The sequence below is a fragment of the Xiphias gladius genome, chromosome 19 (assembly GCF_016859285.1).
Source record: "Xiphias gladius isolate SHS-SW01 ecotype Sanya breed wild chromosome 19, ASM1685928v1, whole genome shotgun sequence".
NCBI lineage: Eukaryota > Metazoa > Chordata > Actinopteri > Istiophoriformes > Xiphiidae > Xiphias > Xiphias gladius.
This window is the reverse complement of record NC_053418.1, coordinates 18,464,674-18,487,646: the sequence shown is the minus strand read 5'-3', so window position 1 is coordinate 18,487,646 and position 22,973 is coordinate 18,464,674. Positions and strand designations below refer to the sequence as shown.

The following is a 22,973-nucleotide window of genomic DNA, read 5'->3' as shown; positions in this document are numbered from 1 at the left end:
TAGAAGTAGTTGCCCAGCAAAGATGACTCCAAATGCATAAGGCAGAATGATCAATGAGGTAAAAAAGAAACTCAGCGTAACAGCTAAAGGCTTAGAGGAATCACTGGAGCTGGTTAACATCTGTGTTCATGAGTCTACGATATGCAAAATATGGTGCACGGTTGCATGGCAAAACAGGACAAGGAAGCTACTGCTGCCCAAAAAAAAAAATTTAAAAAAAATCACTGCAAACCTGAAGTTTGCCAAAGAGCAGCTTGACACTCCACAGCATTACTGGGAAAATGTTATGTGGACTGAAGAAACTAAAGTTGAATTATTTGGGAAGAACATGCAGCACTATGTAGGGTGTAAAAAGTGCACTGCATACCAACATGAAAATGTCATCCCAACAGTGAAGTACGGTGGAGGGAGCATCATGATTTGGGGTTGCTTTGCTGCCTCTGGGCCTGGACGGCTCACCATCATAGAGGGCACAGGGAAAATGGATTCCGAAGTTTATCAAGATGTCTTACAGGATAATGTTGGGGTGGCTGTCCGCCAGCTGAATCTCTGTAGAAGTTGAGTGACTCAGCAGGACAAGGACTCTAAACATCAAAGTAAATGTACTACAGAATGACTGCAAACAAAGAAAATCCACCTTCTGGAGTGGCCAGTCATAGCCCAGACCCTATACACATACATACATACATACTATATATATATATATATATATATATATATATATATATATATATATATATATATATATATATATATATGCTACCTATTTATTTGCAGGGTGATCACATCTCCTCCACATTTACAGTAACAGTTTTCGCTTTCGTAAAACCCCTAAATCTGAATTTACACTACTTCTGGTACACTCGCACACTCATACACACACACACAGCGTTTTTATTATCATCAGTCTGTCTGCTTCCAATTACAGAGTTTTGCAGAGAGGGCCCTCGTGACTGGTTGACTGGTTGTCCGGAAGATAAACAGGTGTATGTATTGGCTATGTATCAAAGTTGGATAAGCCTTGAGACAGAGAGGGAGGGACAGAGAGCGAAGAAAAATAGAGAAAACAACCAAGACATTGACATAGAAACACAAACGCAATGAAATTATTGTGTGCTAGTAGTGGAAGCAGAAGTGGAAACTCCACAGAGATGTGCCAGCACACTGTCATCTGTTTTTCTGAAGTCATCTGCTGCTCCATAATGGGATCCTTATTAAAAGGCACCTAGTTAACCTGCCATGCTCTCCAGCACCCCAGTGGAAATTAATGTTAGTTACCCTTGTTTCCTTGGACCATTGCAGCCACAGCAGTGATATCCAGAACACCCTCTCCTTAAGGACCAATTACCAGACAGGCAGAGAACACGATGCCACTATAACCCACATAATGCTGCCTAATAGACTGATTGTAGGTCAGGGTGTTTGACCACTTTTGACTGTGTGTGTAAGACGTGTGATAGTGAGAGAAAAAGAGAGAGTGAGGGATGTAAAGGGAACTTAGAGATGGAAACAAGGTGACAGATGAAATCAGTTCTCATCTGGAATTCGAGTGGTGGCAATGCTCCCTACCTACCTGTTATTAAGCTAGCTAATATTGCTGGCCCTGTGATGCAGCCGCTAAATTATCCCTGTCATTTTAAAATACTCCAGCATTAGTCACAAGGAAGCCATTTTTTTCCATCACAGCGCCCCCTCATTGACTGCTGCGTTGCATGAACTTTCCTATTCAGATAGCTGTCATCTCCCAAACAGTGGACTGACAGACCGCTGGATATCTGCCACCTCTGGAGCCGTGGGCCTTTTCTCAGCAACCCCTGTCAACTTAACACGCACACACTTGTAAGCACACAAAACACATAGATAGACATCCATATGGGTTACACACGCACACACCTCCATCCTCAGCCCTGTGCTCAGACAGAAACCCCCAAAAGGACACCCTGTCAAAACCTCTTCCTTTTGACTTCCTGTCTCCATGTGCTGTGGATCCCACAGCCCGGGGCTTTGAAATGTGTTCCTTTTTTTTCTTTTTTTCTGGTCTGTTTTTTTCTCCATCTAACACAGATGTGGGTTTTTCTTCCCCTTCTATTCCACAGTGCCTTTTGTTCACCCTTTCTGTTAACATGTGTCAGGTTGGGCAGCCTTGACATTTTCCAGTGTGTTTTTGTGTAAAGAAATCAAGATGCTGTTTCAGAGGATGGGGTTTTACATCTTTCCCTACCGACCTCCATAAGGTTGAAATTTTCTGAATCATAAGTCAGATTTTACACTCATCTACACACCCCTAAGTGAATATATGCGTAAGGGTAAGCCTTCTTGTCTCTTTGTGCATCCTGTTGTTTTTGTTTTTTTTCAGGTTTTTGCCAGGAGAGCGCCTTAGAGGTGTCTACAGAGAGTTGCCAGGCAGGAGATGACTTCATAGTCACATTGTTCAACCTTCTCAGTTGCATGAATACTGTTCCCAAGGCCTTGACTCAGGCTCTTCAACCATACCTGGAGCGGGCACACATATGGGAACATCTCTTCACACTGGCAGGTAAAGTAGGAACTAGTTGCCGTATAATATTGTAGTTTAGGGGTCATTACTACAAACTGGCATTGCATTGATGTGGGGGTTGATATTCAGTGTATTACTAGAGGCCACAGTACTATTCTATAACTTACTACTACACTACCCCGCATTGTGTGTCAAACACTGTGTGCTTTAACATAAAATGCTGTGATCACAATTTATTTATCATATTAATAGAAATTATATATTCATGTTATTAAATAATATGTTCATATGGTGGGACAAAAAATGTTTTTGCTGCAGGAGAGCAACTTTAATAGCATTTTTTATAGTTTCATTGCTCATTTACTTGCATGTTATTTGGCTAATAAGGCAGGATACTGTATTATTCATCTATTCTATGCTAAAAAATAAAGTGATAAAAAAATGCTAAGTCAGTGCCATTATCATTTCATGTTGAATTGGAAAACTAATTGTTAAATCTATAACCTCCGTAGATATTGAGACACAGCTGTTTGATGGTTAGATAACAGGAAATGAATGTCTTATTTAGACATTTGACCACTTTTTCTCTAAATGTATTAGATATATTTCTAAATACAAGAGTAAATCTGCCCACAAAGAATCTCTGTTTTTTTTACAGGCACTGTTGACATTGCATGTATGTGAGCTAAAGCATGACTTTAATATGCTGTTACAAAGACTGCAATTACTACCCAACTATTTCTTTCCGCCTTTCTCTGTTACAAGCTTTGATACAGAGCTTAATCAGAACTCCTGTGGAGTATGGACCTCTTTTTTGGTGGTGATTTTTATATCCTGGGAAAATTGTAATTATTGTAGTATAAATTAGGGTGATTGGAGAAGAGTTTTTGGATGGAGACAGAAAACGGGAGGGGTTGACAGAGGGAAAGAACGAAAAAGAGATAGAGTGAGCCAGAGAGAAATTCTCAATGTCATCCAATCACCATTTATCCTCACAGGGTAATTAGTTTAATTATTAGACTGTGACATATCTTTGTATTATAATTTTGGTTACAGGATACCCCCATTGCCCCCTTTTCTATTTGAACTGTTCACTGAGTTAACTTTCATAGATTACATTGAGACTTTCACTATTTCTGCACTTACACTGATGTTTCATCACACCATCGCTTGTTGTTTTAAATCAATACACTAGTCAATACGATAGCGGGCGGTATGAAGTCTGAAAACCAAGTGACTTTGAAAAATAGGTCTAGGTCTCACCTGTCACAGCCTCTCCTTCGAAAAGCAATATCAATTTCAGTTCCGCTCTCCTCTTTTTCTGTGGGTCTGAGGTCACACATTTGTTAGGCGTCCCTGGAGATTTCAGTGCACTTCCAGTGCCGCTACAGTACTATATCTCTTTGTTGTAGCCTTTGGTTTTACAGCCAGTGCTGTAGGAAGTTTATGGGTGCCATACAACTTCATGCTGTAGCTGCTCTGCTATCACTGTGAGCAGGTTATGAAAGGGCAGAGCGATGAAAGACACACTGCACCTGGAGTAAGTAGTAAGATTTCTACGGTGAGGCCACCTGGTTTTGATTGAGAACATCTGAATTTAACTTGAGATGACTTGCTTTTAGTATAGATATTTCAACAAAATACCGTAGCACTCTGGATTCACAAACTGTTTGTGTCTCTGTATTTTCCCATGGTTTGATAAGTGGAATAATTTCTAACACTTACTGAATATGGTATACAGTAATGACTGTGTGGACTATTGCTTGTTTGAAAACCCCAATAGCACAATGCCTATAAAATAAAATATAAGCCACTCTAATTTGGTAGCAATCATAAAATTCCATCTACCCTTCATTTTTATGTAAATAGTATTGCATGTCTCTGTCCACATGTTTTAGGATATAAGACCTTGTATAGTAATAGAATAGTATTTTGATAGAATACCGTTAAAAGCTCCTACATACAGCAGTGAGAGTCTTCTTTGTGCTGCATCTCTACTTTAAAAAAAATTAAAAACAGGGCGTTTTTTACAGAACGGAACACATCTGTTTATTAAATTCAACAGGACATCATTTCCTTTATCAGTTGATTTATATTATTTAAAAAAAAACTAGTCACTGTCATTGGGCAGTCTCAAAAATTAAAAAAAAACGTGACGGCATGTGTGCCATTGCAAGACAAAGGCACAAAACTCTGCATTGCACTGAATTTAGTCCAGTTGGTGAAGCATACATTTTCCATGCTGAAGTTATAATCTCAAGAGAGTCAGTTTAGTATTTTGTAACCTGTTATCTGTGTTTCTTCTTCTTTGACTTGGTCACTCTTACAGCACCAAACTAGTCACAGCCTAACGTTAACTTTGTCCTCGTTCTTGTACAACTCAGCTTTATGCTTTTATGTTTTCAAATGAAGTCTCAAAAATCAGTGACAGATAGAATTTGTAGGTCTTAAGTTTGATACTCTTTCAGCCACCCTTCTTTACCTGCTGCATTCATTTACCCTTTTTGTCAGACACAACGCGGACAGCACCTGTAGTGATCAGCTGTGTCCGAGCTATAGTCACCAAGTCTACCAACAGCCTCCTGGTACACCTGGTCTCCATGGTGATGGGTTGGCAGGTCACAGAGGAAGTGAGTGGAACCTTGTTCAAGCAGAATGTACCAGAGAGTGTCATGGCTAAAATACCCAAGGAGTGGAACTACACACCACTGGAAGCACGGAGAAAGGAGACTGCCACTAAGAGTACGCGCTAACTGGGTGTCACATTTTCGAGACAAGAGAGTTATTAGAAACTGTTCTCCACAATTAACAGCGAACACTTCTTTCTCCTTCCAGCTGTCGTATCCCTAGCCATTCAAGCCATGTCCTACATTTTCACCAACCTGCCCTTGGCTGTAGCGTCTGTGCCTCTCTCCATTCGCTTCCTATTCCAAACGGCAGAGAAACACCTCTCCCAGCATGCCCGGCAGCTGCGCTTGGTGGGTCTGTTGCTCTGGGCCTTGCTAGGCTGCCTGATCCAGGGCCTGGAGGACCCGGACACACTAGAACAGATCAGTGGTTTGGCCCTGGACCGCGGGGCAAAGGACCGCCTGTCCCTGCTGGCTGAGTGCCTACAGGCTACCATGGGCATTCAACAGAAAGTAAGGGCTAAGGGTTATGTATCAATCATATCAACAATAATAAGTTGGGGGTTTGATCACAATTTAGGGTAAGGTAGACCATTATATTGTTCTGTTGTGGTGTCTCTAAAGTACAAATATTTGTTAAAAACAAGCTTGAATGTTTACATTTTTATGCATTATATATGTTTAAAAACCCTGATATCATCCTTTAATCACATTGATGGTTGATTTGATTTTCTGTCAGGAGTTTTATTTTCTTATTCATTTTACCATAGTGGTCTGTTGTGTGTCTGGCAGGGTGTTCCCAAACCCACAGTGCACCAAGTGCTGCAGACTCTGGAGGAAAAAAGACCCAAATGGACAAACATGCAGCTGCAGAAGGCCCGCAAGCTCTGCTCAGACAGGTGAGGGGTCAACTGCAGGGATTTAGCAAGAGGTCAAGGTCAGAATAGTATTGATTTAGTTTATATTAATGTTTTCATACACTGAGGAAAGTGCCATACATGTTATCCATCATTGGTCTCAGTTGGTATTGATTATTCATGTGCAACTTCAGCAAAAAACGAGGGATTCATTTTATTCTGATTATTTTTTATCATAAAAACATTCTTTTTATAAAAATGAATTTCCCAATACATCATTTTAATTATTTATCAGTAGTAAGATGAAGGTTGAGGACTGATAGTCTGATGAAGGAGGAAGTTCAAACTGATCAAACTGACTGATGGTGTATTCAGCCACTTGACATTCAATATATATACTGAATAAAACAATGAAAAAGAATGCAGCTTTGACATACTTTTTTTAATTGAGCATTCAAATTCTGATGTATCGTATCATCAAGATCATTTTTCATTGAAAAACTCTATGAGTAAGATCAATGAATCTCACATGTGTTTGTTGTGGTTAATGATGGACATGCTGTCTGACTGAGTGGACTGCAGGCTGGAGTGATGGGAAAACAGCTTTCATTTTGGGCTGAGCTTTGACCTTTTGCTCTGCATTTTTGTAGCTCGTTCCCAGAAATTGCATCTCTGGTCACTCACTTCATCATAACAAACTCTGGATGCATCCATTCTCATAAAAAGGTTTTTCGGCACTGTAACACAAACATTTACAATTAAAAAAAAAAAATGAAATAAATAAAAACACTAAGTAGATTATGGTCAGTTCTAGGAAACGCTGTCTGTTTCTGTGACTGGAAGAGGGGACGAGATGGGGGAAAAAAGAGAAGAAATAGGAGGGGGTTCAGTGGAAAAGTGAAGGAAGAGTGATTATGTATCACCTGTCGGAGGCATTCAGTGGGATCATTACTATTCATTAAACTAACCTTCACAGGGAAGTGACGCCTGGCTTGTAAACAATCAGAATACAGTGTCAGAAAGAGAGAGAGACTGGTGGATGTAATAACTCCAAAAACAACTGGCACTTCACTCACTGGCATCTCAGACACACACACACACACACACACACACACACACACACACTAATGCACACACCTACACTGAAACCCTCTACATAGAACATTTCCCCTTTTAGAGCCCTACAACCTCTTTTCCCACATCCCACTTTCCCTCCTTCCTTTCCCAACTGTACCCCCCCCCCTCCATGCAACCCGACTTGTCTTTGCAAAGTAATTTGTAGAGGAGAAGATTATTGTTCTCCATCATGGTGACCCTGGCTGGGCTGACGGGATGCATACACAGATGAAGATGAATGCAGTTATTCCTTGGCGGAGGTCTGCCTCTTTCAGGGCACATTGGCCCTAATGACATGATTGATAGGCTGTCCCAAATCCGGAGGGACCCTCATTAATCACCCCGCTGACTGAATCCAATCATCTGCTTCACCTGCACAGTGATGGACAGGAAAGGATACAGTGCAGGTGCTGACACGGATGCACAGCCACCATCACCGACAACACCACTGCCGGGCCGCCAAGCAAAGGAATGAGAGGATGTACATGGACAAGCCGGGACTCCTCTTCCTTTGCCACTATCAATGTCAAGCAGCCAATGGCTGGCTGACAGGCAACACCATTTCTGCCACCTTATAATTACAAAAGGGGAGAGAGAGAGAGAGAGAAAGAGAGAGAGAACAATGACAGGAAGTGTATGTGAAGGAGAAGGTTTGATGGACAGCAGTGTGATATCCATCCATACAGGAAGGGCAGGAAAATGATGCCGGTGTCTGCCAGGGTTGGGGACTGTACATGCATGAGGACCTTGACACACAATTACACACACATATACACACTTATGAACACATACACCAATCATTTTTAGTGCAGCAGCATCCTTCGTTCAAAAACCCAGTATGTATCTCATGAATGCTTAACTGGACTGCATGGTTTTCCAGAGATATATTGGAGCACAGTGACATTTCTTTCTTTGCCAAGAATTGCCTTTTAAGTTAATTTGCGCTCTGTCATGAATGATTCCTCTAAATATTAAAAAATAATTAATTTTAAACTCAGGAGTCATTATTCACCTAATTTTCTTGTGTATAGCAAATTACAAATTTTATCCCAAAGTCCTCTCTAAACTTGAAAATACTTTCTCAGCCAGAGGTGGTATTCAGATACAAGCTGACATCATCCCTGTTCCTGTTTCCTCTCCTTTCTTTTCCTCTCTCCGTGTTTTTTTCTATCTTTGTGTTCCCTCTCCCATTTCCTCCTTTTCCCATCTCTGTTTCTCATTCAGTGTATTTGAGCGAGAAAGGGAGAGTGGAGTAGCTGCGGCTGAACTGACTGAGCAGAAAATAGGCCTGATGCTGCTGGAGGTCTGCCACAAAGCAGGTGGCAGCGACTACCTGAGGCAGATCTATCACATCATCCAAGGCAATGAGGTAGGGAAGCACTCCCTCTCCCCAGCAATTAGGTGGCTGCTGGCCTGAGGCCGCAGGCTGTTCAGGAAGGGAGATAGAGGGAAGAGGGCTGCTGCTTGTGTGCAGTCTGCTTGTTCTGATCTTCTGTTGTTCAGGTGACCTCAAGGGTGCAAACCTACAGTGATATCCTGTGTTATATGCTCACCACATGGACTTCCTAGAGTTAGCATAGAGCTCTTTGGAGGAGATCAGACTGAGGAGGAGCAGTGATCCTTTTTTAACTCAAGTGGAAGTTATTCTAGCTGAATTCAGTTCACAGGAAAAAAGTTTAACAAAATAAAAGTAGCAGTTCTCTAGAAAGTGCCCAAGATAATTGGAGTAAATATATGTAAATATTATATACATAGAGATTTTAGTGATATTTTCCTTTGAATAAACAGTTAAAAAGTGATTTAAAGTGAGAGTGAACTCTTGGAAAATAAATAAAAGGTATGTATGTATGTAAAAAGTTGGCCTTTCATCTCTAGCAAAAATCAAACTGAAACATCCTCCACCTACAGTGTACTACATTTATATCTCACAAACAGCCTGCTGCTACTGTATATCACGGAGACACCATCATATGCTTGTCTGCATACTGTATCACATGAACTTATGGACGTTATACCTACAACATTGGCTCTTTCAATGGGGGAAATAATTATAGGATGAGGCTGGTAATATACTGTACTTTTCTTACTGTCAGCAAATTCCATTAAAAGGCCAAAACCACCAGTGCATTAGTCCATTTCTCAACACTTTCGGACTTCCCCACCATGCCTGGGACACTCAGCCCCATCCTTATTGGTTCCTACTAAGGACATAAATCATTTGTAGAGTTTTGTAAAACAGGTGGACACTGTACATTTTAGTAAATGTCTGTCCAACATTAATAAGTCATGTCTTTGTTGGGGACTATCTTCAGCTGTGAATTTAGTGTTGTACTAAGTATTTACAGTAATTATTTTTAATGGAGGAATGCTCATGTAGAATTTAATTATTAAAAATGTATTCCAGGAACAATAAAATGGCAATTCATAATAATGAAAATAAAGATAATGGTGAATATACCTAAAAGTACATAAAACATTCTGTACATAAGTCACAATTTTTATGTGTTTGCACAACGGCTCCATCCTCATCAGGCATAAGTGAAAAATTCTGAAATGCCTGCTCAATTATACTTAAACAGAATGGAGAACCTTCAAAGATCACTACAGCATATCATATATATTCATAGGTGCAGTAATAGAGTTGTCTAAACAGCTTGTTGGTGCTCATTTGTGTCATACTGACATGGTCATCCTATAGACTGTCTATTAGGACACAACATGGAATAACACCACATTAGCACCATAAACATTATGCTGCTGTTGATGGAATCCATAAACAGCTGTAACTCTACATAGCTATTTGAGAGAATGTTAATGGGATTCCCAAACAGGCTCCGAGTTACCCTCCTGGCAGCTCGAGTATCTCTACCCATCCAAGGTCGAGGCAAGAACATGCAGGTCAGGGACAGACTAGGCTGGTGGTGAGGTGGAGGGAGAGGGGGTTCAGAGGGCATGTCAAGCTGACGGATGGTTATATATGGGATTCACACCAGGATGCCCATGTACACACAAACACACTTCGAGACATACTGTACACACATTCATTACTTTACACTGTACACCTTGCAAGGCATCTGTACTAAGTAAATACTGCGAAGGTTACTAAAACAAAAGTAGAAAGTGTACTGGTGTCCTGAGAAACCTTTTTCTCTTTCTCTACGTCTTTATATATTATGTCTATTTGTTCTGTGTTTTCATTACTTTATAAAGGAATAGCTGTGATTAATTTCTACGTTTTTGAGGCTTATCAGTTAGGGAATATGTAGATAAAGACCAATCTGCCCATTACTATGCTTGTCTGGAAAAAGTGCAGCAGAAATATGGTCAGAACTTGATTAGTTTATGCTTTTGTTGAGTCAGTCAAACTGGACATCAGTGAAAAACAAACTTAACAGAAGTTAATTATCATTATTGCGAGCCAGTGCTACAGCAAAAAAAAAATTCCAAATGTCAGTTACATTTATGAACATCCTAGTGTTTGCTTTGTTGCTCTTTCAATTTGAGTCTGGTTTAGAGAACTTTAAATTTTAGATAACTTTTTGGCCTTTGTCTGTTGGTCTTAGTTTGTCGGCCTTTTTCTTTACAGAAGTTTTCAATGTCAGTCTGTCATAATGTGTCGTTTTCAACCTTTATCCTCTCTATCTGTCCTGTGTGTCTTCCCTTCTCTTTCCTTCGATCTTGGATATAGGAACTGTTGATGTCTAAACTGAGTGGAGGCACAGACTCGTCAGATGATCCTCCTCACTTGGTGCACTTTGGCCTTTGCTCTGATAGTCCTGTGGACGCAGCCTGTTTCAACCCTCTTCACCAATTTGACCACATTGGCAAGAAGAAGCTGGATCAGGTTTGCCAAGCATTTTTAGGTTATCATAACAGTTGGTAGCAAATAATTTATTTATTTATTTTAGCTCATTGAAATGTTCGATATTCTAGTGATAATTGGAGGTTCTTCATGTTGTTTTAACTTTCTCCCAAGGCCAGAAGCTTAAAGTTGAAGGTTAGGAGCGCTTTTAGTCTCTAGTGAACTGGATACTGTGCCACTCTTTGAAGTTGTCAGGTCTTTCTGGGGCTCGGCTTCCCCATTCTCATAGATCGCTGCCTTTTCCAAGCAGGAGTCAGACTGGCAGAAAGAAAAGAAAACTAAAAAGGTGAAAAGATGACAGAAGTTTTCTTTGTCATAAAAAAGTGAGTACAGTCATAAAGTGCACGTCCTTGGGGCTTTGAACCGTATACCGCCTTACCCGAAACTTATCCCCAAGAGTGCAACTCTTGAATTTCAGGTAATGTTTAGAATTTTTTTTCTTTCTTTAAAGGGGATACATCTAGCTACAGGTAGTATTTGTTCACTGTGAGAGTTGTCAGCTTGCCCCCTCATTTTTATCCTACTATCAAGGGAAGTACCATTGATATCGCACAAAACAATCAACAAAGGATAGTTTTTCCTCAAGACAGGCTGGAGTGTGTCTTTCTACTATTTAGAAATGGATTAGATATATTTATACATTTGTGAGCCCGTGTAATGTAGTAGTGTTGCCGCTATTGTTTTTCAAGAACAGACACGTTTTAATCCTAAAACTTTGCCTGTTTTCGGCTTATCAAAGGAGGCTGCATAGCTTTGCATAGAAACACCCTATTAAGAGAATGATTAAAATGCCTTCTCTGCTTCAGGTGCCTGTGTTGTTTGTCAAATAAAATGGAGGGAGGAGGAAAAAAAGTTACATCCATCAATCACCTATGAGGAAGGAGTAGGGTGGGGGGTGGGGGGTGGGGGGCGAATGGCTAGATGGATGGAGGAAACGAGTGGCGTTCTCTTCCTTTTGTCAATAAAACACAGCCTGGAGTTAAAAGTGACATTTTGGCAATCAAAGCAATCTGATTTTTATTTGCTTTCCCAATATGGTGCTAGTGAGTTTGTGCATGTGTGTGTGTTTAAGAAAAAAAGATTGGCGGGCTGCCATTGAAGATGGAGAGAAAAAAGGAGAGCAGTCAGAAGAGTAACGACTCCCTCCCAAAATTGATTTATCTTTCTATAAATGATGGCTACATCCCCCCAAATGGATTTATAAATTAATTGCTGTCTTATTGGAATAAAAACCTTCTTGTGCGGACATGATTGATCGCCTGGTGTCGGTGGCCTGCGCTGGGGACCCCCCTCCTCCTTTGTTAGTGGGTCCCAGCTGGAGCGGTAATGCACTGATGGTATTAACCCTGATTAATAACTAACAATGTGCTATCGTCATACATCAACAGAGTGCCGTGGTCGACTGGGCATGGGACTGGCCAAGGCTGCTGCCAGCCTATCAGGGCATGAGTCAGGTCACCTTCAAAACTCTGCTGGCCAACAGGTAAAACAGTAATTTCACTTGTTACATATACACATGTTCGCTGACAGCAGTGTATACGTGTGTGCGCGAAGGCAAGTGTCTTTTTGTGTTTTCATGTTTTCATTATTATCCTCACAGGGGTTTCTGTTTGTGATGAGTCTTATCGTGAAATAAAAGCCTCACTCCAAAGAGGCATGTGCTGCATCAGTAGTGTCTTTACCTGCACAAAATAAGGTGTTCACTTGGGACTCCTGAGGCAAGTTTTTTTCCACCTCTAAATTCCCTTTTGCTTAACTTTTTCATAAGCTTCAGTCATTGGGAATCATACAGCCTTGCTGCTCTTCATCAGAGGTTCACTCTTCCACTTTGTTCGAAGGCCAAGGGCTCCTGTGGCTTCCCAATGGGAGGCTGAGCTATCAAGGGAACTCTTTGGAAAAATTATATTGTAATACTATAATAAGCTGTGTATGTTCAATCAGGGCATCCTGTCTTTGTGATTGCACATTCACATGTGCAACTGTCTGCATGGACAAAATGTTTGCAGAATTTGTCAATTGAGTTATTCCTGTTCTTTGGGTACTTTGGAGGCCTTGAGACAGATATAGAAGTAGTTAGATTTGGAAAAAGAGCAGCTAGCTCAGATTTTGGTGTCACCTGATTGAAGAGTTTTTCACCCAAGTCCACCTCTCATGTCCCATCCTCCCCTTTCCCCCTCCTCTCCTGTTCTGCTCTGCAACGGGCATAAATATTTATGCAGGTATGTGACACATATTAGATGGCAATACTTCAGGCTGTTCCCTGTTCTCCATTCACAGCTGTCACGCTGCCAGATATCAGGGAGCCATGGGGCTACTGCACCTTGTCTCCACGCCTACGCCCAATCCATTCTAAATCACCGCCATTGTAACACACACACACACACCTTTCTAACAAAGGGCAAGCTCTGCATCTGCCAAGGACACAGGTCTAATAAGGGTGAAGTATTCAGCTCTGTGCTGTGACGAGCTTTGTCGCCTTCATGACTCTACCCCCTCTTTCTGCACACACATACACACACTCCATTCTTCCTCCCCTTATATGCTGCTTTGTTGCATGTTAAAACAGATACTGTCATTGCTTGACTGAGCCAAATTAGTGTTGGGCATTCATGAATAGAAACTGAATGAAGTGGATACGAAGTCAGATAGGAAGAGAGGGAGAAAAAAAGAGAGATTGGACTTGCAGTTCAGGGCTGTGAGTGACATGAAGAGAGAGAGAGAGAGAGAGAGCAGTCAATAATTACAAGGCACCAAAAAGTATGAGGGAGGATGGGAGTGGGAGGGGGTAAAGGTTATATAATTCACCCTAATCTCACAGTATCAAAGTGTCTGAGATTCTGTCATTTGCCTCATTAGCCTCTTTTTGTTGGGCCAGAGGAGCAGATTTCATGGAGGATTTGGAGAATGGCTTCGGTTCTGCCTGAGACGCTCGCACAGAGCAGGAAGTTAGTTTCACGGCTGGCGACATGTAAGCTGTCAAAGTTTTCCTCAGATCCATCTCTGACTCAAAAATATCTCTCAAGCTATAGAAGGCCATTCACGGGATAAGCTCACTGATGTCGGATCCACTGATCCATTTGTTAGTGCAGATAAGGATAATGCTTTCTGTGTAACTGCAGACTGAAGTGCCCTCGGCTGTTTTCACAGAGGCTTCTCAACAATTACTCTTTTGCTACCTACAGTTGCTGGACAAACCGCAGGATTTAATCTTACACACTTGACAATATTAATAGTAATGATGCTGCCTCATACTGTACAAAAGACCTATCATTGTGACCTTGTGGTGATCTTTATTTTCTATCTTGTAAGTTTTAGTCTCCTTGAATGACTTCCCTTCTCTGTACACAGCCAATATTTTTTTTCATTCCCCTGACTGTGTGAGTTAGCAGTGTGGCCCATTGGCCTCCTATATATTTGTTACACTGGCAGGACAGTTATTGTGCCCAGGGTTTATATCACATTCTAATGGAGCAAGGCTATGAGTTAAGGGCGGTAGGCTTTTACACCCAGGCTGTTAAATCACTGTTCAGATGACTTCATTAGCAGAGCAGGACACATGCTGAGACACTTGCGCCTGCACACACATAAACACACACACACACACACATGCACGCACACACAGTACACACTTTCAATCTGCTACCTTGACGGTGTAACATCGGGGCCAGACAGGAGGGAGAGTGGATTTATACAGGTGTGTGTGTCCTTCTTTGTCACCTGTCACTTCAGTTCCCTCAGCACGATGGCTCATCCATCATCTGCAGATTGAGCTTTTCAGCAGAAACCAGAATGATTAATACTACCCTAGGACCCCCAGGGTTGACTGGCTGACTGGCTGACCTGGCGTCCTGGCAGGCTGGCTGTTTGAAAGAATAGATGGTTGAATTGTGTGTTGGCTAACTTTTAGCCTGCTCGTTTGCTGACTAAATTGCAGACTGGTTTGATTAGGTACAGTGATGTAGGAAGTAGTGATCAGTTGAAGTTTAGCTGGATTAATGGCAGGATAAATGATAGTTTGACTGAATGGCTGGTAGAATAACCTGTTGGCTGTTGGCCTGCTTTGATGGATGACAGGTCTTGAAAATGGATTGATGGATGGGTGATGGACCGACTTCGAGAATAACTGGCTAACTGTTTGCTGATGGCTAGAAGCCAGACTTAGACTCCCAGTCTAGTTTTACCCAAGTTATCAGGTCCTATACAAAATTTGTAATTGTGTCTACACAGTCTTTTAATCCTTATAAATTTCCTAGAAAGACTTTAAATAACATTTTAGTTTGGGGTTTTCTGTTTGTGTTTTCTGTTACCTCTTACACATTTCTTTTCATAAGCCCATTTTTACACTTTTTACTTATCACCTTTTTCTGTACTTAAATCCTGTCAATTAGCCTCTTTGATAGATACTGATGCACAGTTAACTTATGAAAGAGAGATATGGCAAAAATAAAATACAGTATTCAAGAAACAAAGTTCATGGGACCTCAATAAGACTACAATATATTTCAGATTTATATCAACCATCCTAATGTGTATTCACTGACTTCCTTTATCACAAGTCTCTATCAGCTTTAAAGTAAGTTTCCTTTCTTGCAATCAGTGACATTACATGCCCAGGTTAGATATGTATGTATGTGACATTTCACCTTAAACAATTTGCACACCATGGGTTTGTCTTAGTTGTCGTGATCTACCGATGGAAATGTGTCGATACTTCTTCACTCCATGACTTCAAGTTACCAGCTGCCCTTTGTTTCTAACCTAGAGGCATGGAGTTAAAGTACTAAGTGATTCAACTGATACTGAAATCATCTTTTCTTTAGTGAACGCTTATAACTCTTTCGCAGCGTACTTTTGTACGAAACAGTCAAAAGCTATACACCAAGGTTGGAATTAATGTCAGCAATGCCGACCCATCTCTTTCTTCTTTAACTCTGATTGTGTTGCAAGGCCATTATGAACTGTAGTCTTTTATGTCATTTTTCTGTTGCATCCAAGGAAAATAAAACAAATGTTTGAGAAAAGTGTGGAGCATTGCCACTGACTAAGGTAACATTTTAACTGTCATCTGCCAAGGTGACTTTTTGAGAGTGTTTCTTTGTGTCTATATGTCAGAGAAGGTCCTCTGACCTGGTTCATAAGGGATAGTCTAGTATGAAAGATGAAGCTTCATGTGTCACAGGGTGGCTCTTCCACTCCATCATAAGGACCTAATCTCATTCAAGGACATTCATGCTTACATCTACAACACTGATCCACTGCTCCAGGTACTGTTTCCTAAAACCACTGTGGGACAACACAAAAATTTCACACACAGGCCACCAGAATATTTAAAGTTTGATATGCTGTGGCTTGTGCTATTTTTACAGCAATATTCCGAGTAAGCACTTGTCCTCACGATTTTATTTCACACATTGACAGTAAGAGAGTAATAGCAGCATTGACCCATAGATTTGGTAGCTTAATATGGCAAGCTACTCTGTAACTACTGAACACTAAAGCATTTCCTCTGCATTGTCTCATTGTTTCTGTTACCCCTCAGGCCCATAACAATAGCAGTTTGTGGAAAAATGCCAGTCTGTGGCATTCTCTTGCTTGAGCGGCTCCTTAAATTGCAGCGATAGACACTTGTGATTTCAGGAAGTGGGCAATCGCCATCTGTTCCTGGGTGCTGCCATATGGCAGGCCTTTTTCTCAGGGAATAAAATAAAAACAAATATGTCAGAATGTTCGTCTTCCTCCACGGACGCTGATCAACCTGGGGAGAAGCTGGATCTCAGTGTGTCTGGATTAATGGTCTTACTTTACGCTTCAGGGAATGAGGGAGTATGTGCTTGTGGTTGGTGGGGATTTGTGTGTGTGTATGAGTATATGCACATGCCTGTTTGAGGGTATGCATGTGGTAATGCACATTTATGTACCTGGAAGTATTTCTGGAATCATTTATCTGACTTAAAGGGCGATGTTACCATACCATTTTGAACAGCTGGTTGCCCTAGTCTTGGAAGCATTAAACAACACAGGAGAAAAGAGCTTCAAGGTTGGCCAGAGTGACATTTCATGGGTGCTGCTGCCAAAGAAACTAAAAGAAACACTCTCAAGCCATCATCAGGCTCTCCGTCTTGCAAGGCCAGGAATTCAAAAGACTTGTCACTTTTGAAAATCAGGAGAGTGTGATGTGTCATTGAGGAAGGGCTTCTTTCTTCTCTCGTCGATCCCCTTGTGTGTGTCCCCTTCACTGACTGACAGCTAGGGATGCGAGTTTGTGTTGGTGGAGACAGAATACATCTTTTGTCAGCTTGGTTATACATGGTGTGTTTTGTCTTCGCTACCCCTGGATAACACTGACACATTGAGGTTTTCATTAGCCGTAAGCAGGTGGTGGAGCAAAGGGACGAGCTTGTGCGTACAAACTTGTCTGTTTCCATGCCTGCATGTGTGCATCTGCACTACACCAACTTGTATACCGTGTTCATATCATGGAGGGTGTACATGTGTCTGCATGCATGTGTGTAAATGTTCACTCTTATATTTCATTGTGTGTGATATTTGGGGGTTTGCTCCAAAGGCGAATAAATCAGTGATGCCTGGGATAAGGCCGTGGCCCCTCCTCAAACTGCACAGACAAGCTGAGAGGCTCATTAATCAAACGGCCAGTCACAGATGTGATGGCTTCCACACAAACCGCCAGCAGACTGTGAAAGTCACATCCAACAGAGTCAACTGTCAGCCAGGCAGGCAGGCAGGCCGCACTTTTCCTCTCTCCCTCCCTCTTTCTCATTCTCTTTTCCCTCTTTTGTATTTATCTCTCAGTCTCCCTTTACCTCCACTCACCTCCAGCATGATGCCTCAGTGTGATACATCTGAAATATTTGTCTTGTCCCTCTAAAAACGATCTGGAGGGTCGAGGCAAATCCATCTTCACAGAGAGTGGTCATGGTCAAACCATTCTGGAGACATGAGACATCAGTCATTACTGCATATTGCTGTGTTCTCTGTGGTTACAGAAGACTTTACTTTGTGGTCCAGTATAGTTGAACAATATCTTTTTCTCAAACCTCGGCTATCCAAATTCTCTTGTAACCTAAATAAATTCTAATTCATTCGATATATGAAAGTTGATAGCGAGGTAATGATTTTACTTTGGTAAAGGCCAGGAATACATTTGGGTTAAGTTTGAATTATGGAAATGATAGGCAGGTCAATACATACTGTTCATTGTGTCCAGCTCTTAGTATATATGGTGACACAGTAAGAACAATTTCACCTGTGATTTCCACTGTACAGAGAATTCAGGGGTAAAATGTGCATGCCTCCTTCATGGAAATGCAGTCATGTGAAAATGAGTTTTCCATTCCCTTTCTGGTTATTGTATCGCATATCATATTCTAACAATTTCACTGCCGCAATCTCCACTCCCAAGGGGTTTAAATTGGTTACAATTGTTAACAATAGTTGCAATAATATCACCATTCAGTGACAGAATTGTTAGTACATAGTGCTAATGCCAAAAGGCAAGCTTCTCAACAGGTTTATCTGGTTATCCCTCATGTATTGTGACCTTTCTCCACCTGACCTCTTTAAATTTCCTTTTGTAAAATTGGGCATTCGGATAATTTCATACCATAAATAGAAACCTCTGTGATTGTTCCAACTTCCAACCTTGGATGGAGGAATAGTTGGAGAGACTCTGTAACACCAGAGCTAAATGAAAATACCATTTAATCTACTGCAAACCCCTCTAAGGATGGATAAAAATGCTGGATTTTACAGGGAAAAGACAAAGCCATCCGCTCCTGATTAAAAATGGCAAGTCCCAAGGCTCTTTAATACACTGGGGTATTTGATGGTACAAATATAAAGACAGTGTTCCACACAGCAACAGCAATCTATGCTTTTGTCTTAAGTATGGCTAATTCTGTTGGAGGGAAGGCACTTCTCTTGTTACGATGCCAGAATTTTGAGGATGACACCAGTAGAGTCTGACATAACTGATCTACATCTTACAAGATGACTTTTTGCTACACAAACCTTATGACCAGCTATTTAAACCAGGTTTATATAGATATAAAATGAGCCACAATTTAGCAACTGCATGGCCTATTTAACACTTTTTTTTCAGCAACCGCCCGCTTTGGCATGGTTGTCATTGGTTTTCTCTAATGACAACAATGCCATGTTTAGTCCAATCACACAAAGGAAAGGTTCAGGTTAATGTTAAAGTAAAGTGAAGTGAGAGATCCGCCTATCATCCTTTGTACAGCTTACTTGAAATAATGTATACCTATAAAAAAATGCCAATGAGCCTTGTCACATTGCATGAAACTGTGGACTTGCATTGCAAGCCTTGTACAGAAGTAATAATATCAATATTAATTAAAAATTCAATATAGCTACAGTACCATGGCAAACACAAAAACATATTAATGTCACAGCAAAGTGGTCACTAAGATGCTTTGCTAACTTATCACACTTTACCTTCATGTATTTTGTGGCTACACCTGACTTTGGGAGCTTTGTAGCAACTTTTGATCAGAAATTCTAGTATGTCCACTGGGCATTTGTTTTTGTGAGCTCTAGCAGCAAAATAATTCCAAATTTTGCCCCTGGAACCAGTTTTGTCAACCAGTTTAAATCGACTGGGATTCAAGACCATGGCGGACTGTTTGACACAGTTGCCATGTTTCCTTTTTAGCTTACTGCAGCAGTCCATTGTCAAGGGCCAGACTGTGACCGTCTGTTCCAGTCCATCATTGTATTCTTCGTCTTTATTTCTACTATTCTGTTCCATGTGCCATCATTTTGTTTCCTTTGTCAATACTGCAGTCATGAGTAATAGTAGTTTAACACATATATAAGCAGTTGTAAATGTTGATGTGTTTTTGCCTACATGTGTGTTTACTGGGGCACCAACTTCTAGCCTAGGAGTTAGAGAGACCATCCAGTTGCTGAAAAAGACTAAGAGATGAATTTTATTTCTGATAACATCCAGATATGTTATACATTTTGTAAGGGATCGAACTCTTTATACTCACTCAATGCAAGTCACTCTGGAAAAGTGCATCCGCTTAATGCCTAAAACATAATGTCTGTGTGTGGGTGCAAACTCCTGTGTGAGGCTGTGTGACAGTGAGGGTTTGTTTTGGTGGTACATCATGAGGTTGTATCCTGTCGCCAGGCTCATTAGCCCGTCGGCAGCGACCAAGCTGTCCTAGCCAATCGCTATGCTCCACTCGGCTCTGCCATTTGCATGTGGTCCAGGAAGAGATAATTAGAGGGATCTCTGCCTGTCACTGTTAATCTGGGACTTAGTGAAGGGCTGTGACGCCGACATGCTGATCGACATACACACGCAAATGTGCGGCATTATACTCGTGTTCACACACTGGCATCCGATATACACACACATGCAAAAACGCCAAGAGTAAATACAGTACCTGCACAGAAATACTAGCATCATGCACAAACAAACACACACAAACACCATCTCTCTCATGTTTCCTACCCAACTCTGCTGCCGAAGTGGGGGGGGTAGTCTTTATTAAGTCCTTCTTTTTAAACTGTGACCAGTACAGTTGTCTTTTTGTATCTTTCATCTCTAATACTGCAGCATATTACAATAAAATAGATCAGAGCTGCTTCTCCATTGGTATGGTAATGATAGCATGTTGACTCAGTGGCTGTTTACACCAGTTGTACTATGCTGTTTACACAGGTTTTTAGAGCCGTGCTCAGATAGACTGTGTGCTTGTTGCTTCCCAAACAGGCAGAATGCTCGGTAAGCCTTTTGAACAAGCCCAGCTGTCAGCCTTATATACTTTCACACACGCACATCGATAGGCACACATCCCAACTAACATGTACATGTGCTGGTGCACTGGCACGTCCCCAGCCACACACATGCTGAAAACACACAAACTCACTCACACATCGCTGATTGGCAGGCCTCCTGTTTTCCCATAATTCCGACTGATTTATCCAATCAATCTCACTTGGAGAGCTGCTAAAGCGTTGACTAATATTAAGAGTAGAACATGCAACAATTAAAACATCCTTTAGGTAATTACAGAGCTGGTTTAGCAGCAAAAAACTGAAGCATTTGATACATTCAGCATGTTGCCTGTTTCTTTTATTTGTACCTGTTTGATAGTTAATCGGAGGAAATTAGCTATATCTGTGAATGTACCACCTTTAATGCACATTCCACATATTCTGTAAAATATCATATCATTAGCTGAATATGTCTATGCAAATATTGACTCTGTTCACTTAATTAAACATCATAGACAGGGTTTCATCCCGTATAAGAAAATCCAGTGTAAAATGCTGGATGGATGTTCTTGTCATTGCAAAGCCTATTTTCCACCCAAATGACAGCTAGTCCTTCTTGCACACTGTGGGACTGTTTAATGGTGCATGTTGAGAGAGAGGGTGAGCACCATGGCTGACCTCATCTGTCCTGCTCTGTGACCCTGTGTCACCCCTGATGGCACATAATAGTGCACGAGGCCTTGAATTCATATTCTAATGCAGTCACATTTGTACTCTGCGCCTCTGCCTTTTGTTCAGGAGCTCTCTCTACAATTGTTTCCACTTTTTTTTTTATTTTCTTCATCATTCTCTCTGTCTTCCTCTTGTCTCATAGACAAATACACACATGCAATCATGCACACATACTAACACTTAGACCTACTCAGATACACTTTCGCTGAATTTAAATAGCCTGTCCTGTCCTCCTGCCTCGGTGCCATTACAGGTAAGCACAGAGGTGCACTTGTCTTGACACTTGTCTTGACAAATCTATAGACAGCCAGAGAGAACACTCCAGCTGGAATCAACCCCCTCTTTTCAGCCTCTCCTCTCCTCTCCCCTCCTCTAAATTCTAATTTGGGAATACAGTATTATTTGAGTCAGCAAAAAGTACAAAAGTTAAAACATAAGTATTTTCAGCAGATGTAGAATGCCATTAACAATCATTTTACATAAATGACAAAGTATTTTGTGTTTCTTTTTAGTAAGAACATAAAAAAGAATATTCTTTATCTTGCTATGTTCAAAATGAGTGTTGGCTGTTTTACTGCGTGATGCACAAGCATTAGCTAATAGGGCATTATGCCTGAGAATAGGGTAATAAAAATGTTCTTACACCATACTGCAGTAAATGCTTTGGCTTGTCAAACCAACTTCCTCTCTTGCATGACATCATTTTCACCTAATGTTTACATTTTTCTGTATCACTGCTGACGTCTGCCAAGCCTAGCCATACTTTTCAGTGCAACAGTAGCTCCAGCCAGATTAAACAAATGTACTGACACATGTTGAACCTATGATGAGGATGGAAGCACAGCGGATCAAAACTTCACTTTCAGGAATCAAAAAGGACATTCTTAACAAATTCCCACTATTTATGAATTTACAATCAGTTCCAATTCAGAACAAATTCTTGATGCCCAATCTTAATTATAGTCTAAGCAGGCAATATCAGTATATACTGTAAATATAGTGACCAGGTAGTTTGTCTATCTGTGGCAAATGGTAACTATGTGCTTGCACTCTCCCGTCCCCTTTCTTCTCACTCTGTTTCCCGCACCATTGTGGCTTTTACTATATATTTCTTTCAACCTTTTCTCTTTTTACCTGCCCTGGCTCCCCCTCTCTCCTATCTTCTCAGAGAAACCATCATGGGTCATGTTTTTCTGAGTCTTTGATCACTGAGTAGTCTTTTAGCATGTTGACTACAAGGCCTCTCACCTCCCCAGTGGTTGTTGCAAAAGAGGGGGCACACTTATCTGGCTTCTGTGATGTTGATGGTTGAAAGCATATGGTTGAAAGCTGATGTTGAAAGCGTGTGTGTGTGTGTGTGTGTGTGTGTGTGTGTGTGTGTGTGTGTGTGTGTGTGTGTCTGTCTGTTTGTGTGTGTGTGTGTGTGTGTGTGTGTGTGTGTGTGTGTGTGTGTGTGTGTGTGTGTGTGTGTGTGTGTGTGTGTGTGTGTGTGTTTGTGTGTGTCCACTCAGACA

The 22,973-nt window shown here is 41.1% G+C and overlaps 1 protein-coding gene across 2 annotated transcripts in view; it reads left to right on the top strand.

The window, feature by feature from the left end:
- kiaa0825 (KIAA0825 ortholog) overlaps nt 1-22,973 on the top strand; it is a 115,414-nt gene that overhangs the window by 39,376 nt on the left and 53,065 nt on the right. The window contains exons 16-22 of one of the 2 annotated variants that reach the window (XM_040154262.1): nt 2,357-2,536; nt 5,009-5,239; nt 5,333-5,637; nt 5,917-6,023; nt 8,322-8,466; nt 10,786-10,941; nt 12,348-12,442. In XM_040154262.1, the coding sequence (XP_040010196.1) occupies nt 2,357-2,536; nt 5,009-5,239; nt 5,333-5,637; nt 5,917-6,023; nt 8,322-8,466; nt 10,786-10,941; nt 12,348-12,442 (1,219 nt within the window). The remainder of the gene's footprint in view (nt 1-2,356; nt 2,537-5,008; nt 5,240-5,332; nt 5,638-5,916; nt 6,024-8,321; nt 8,467-10,785; nt 10,942-12,347; nt 12,443-22,973) is intronic. The other variant, XM_040154263.1, reaches the window with a different exon arrangement.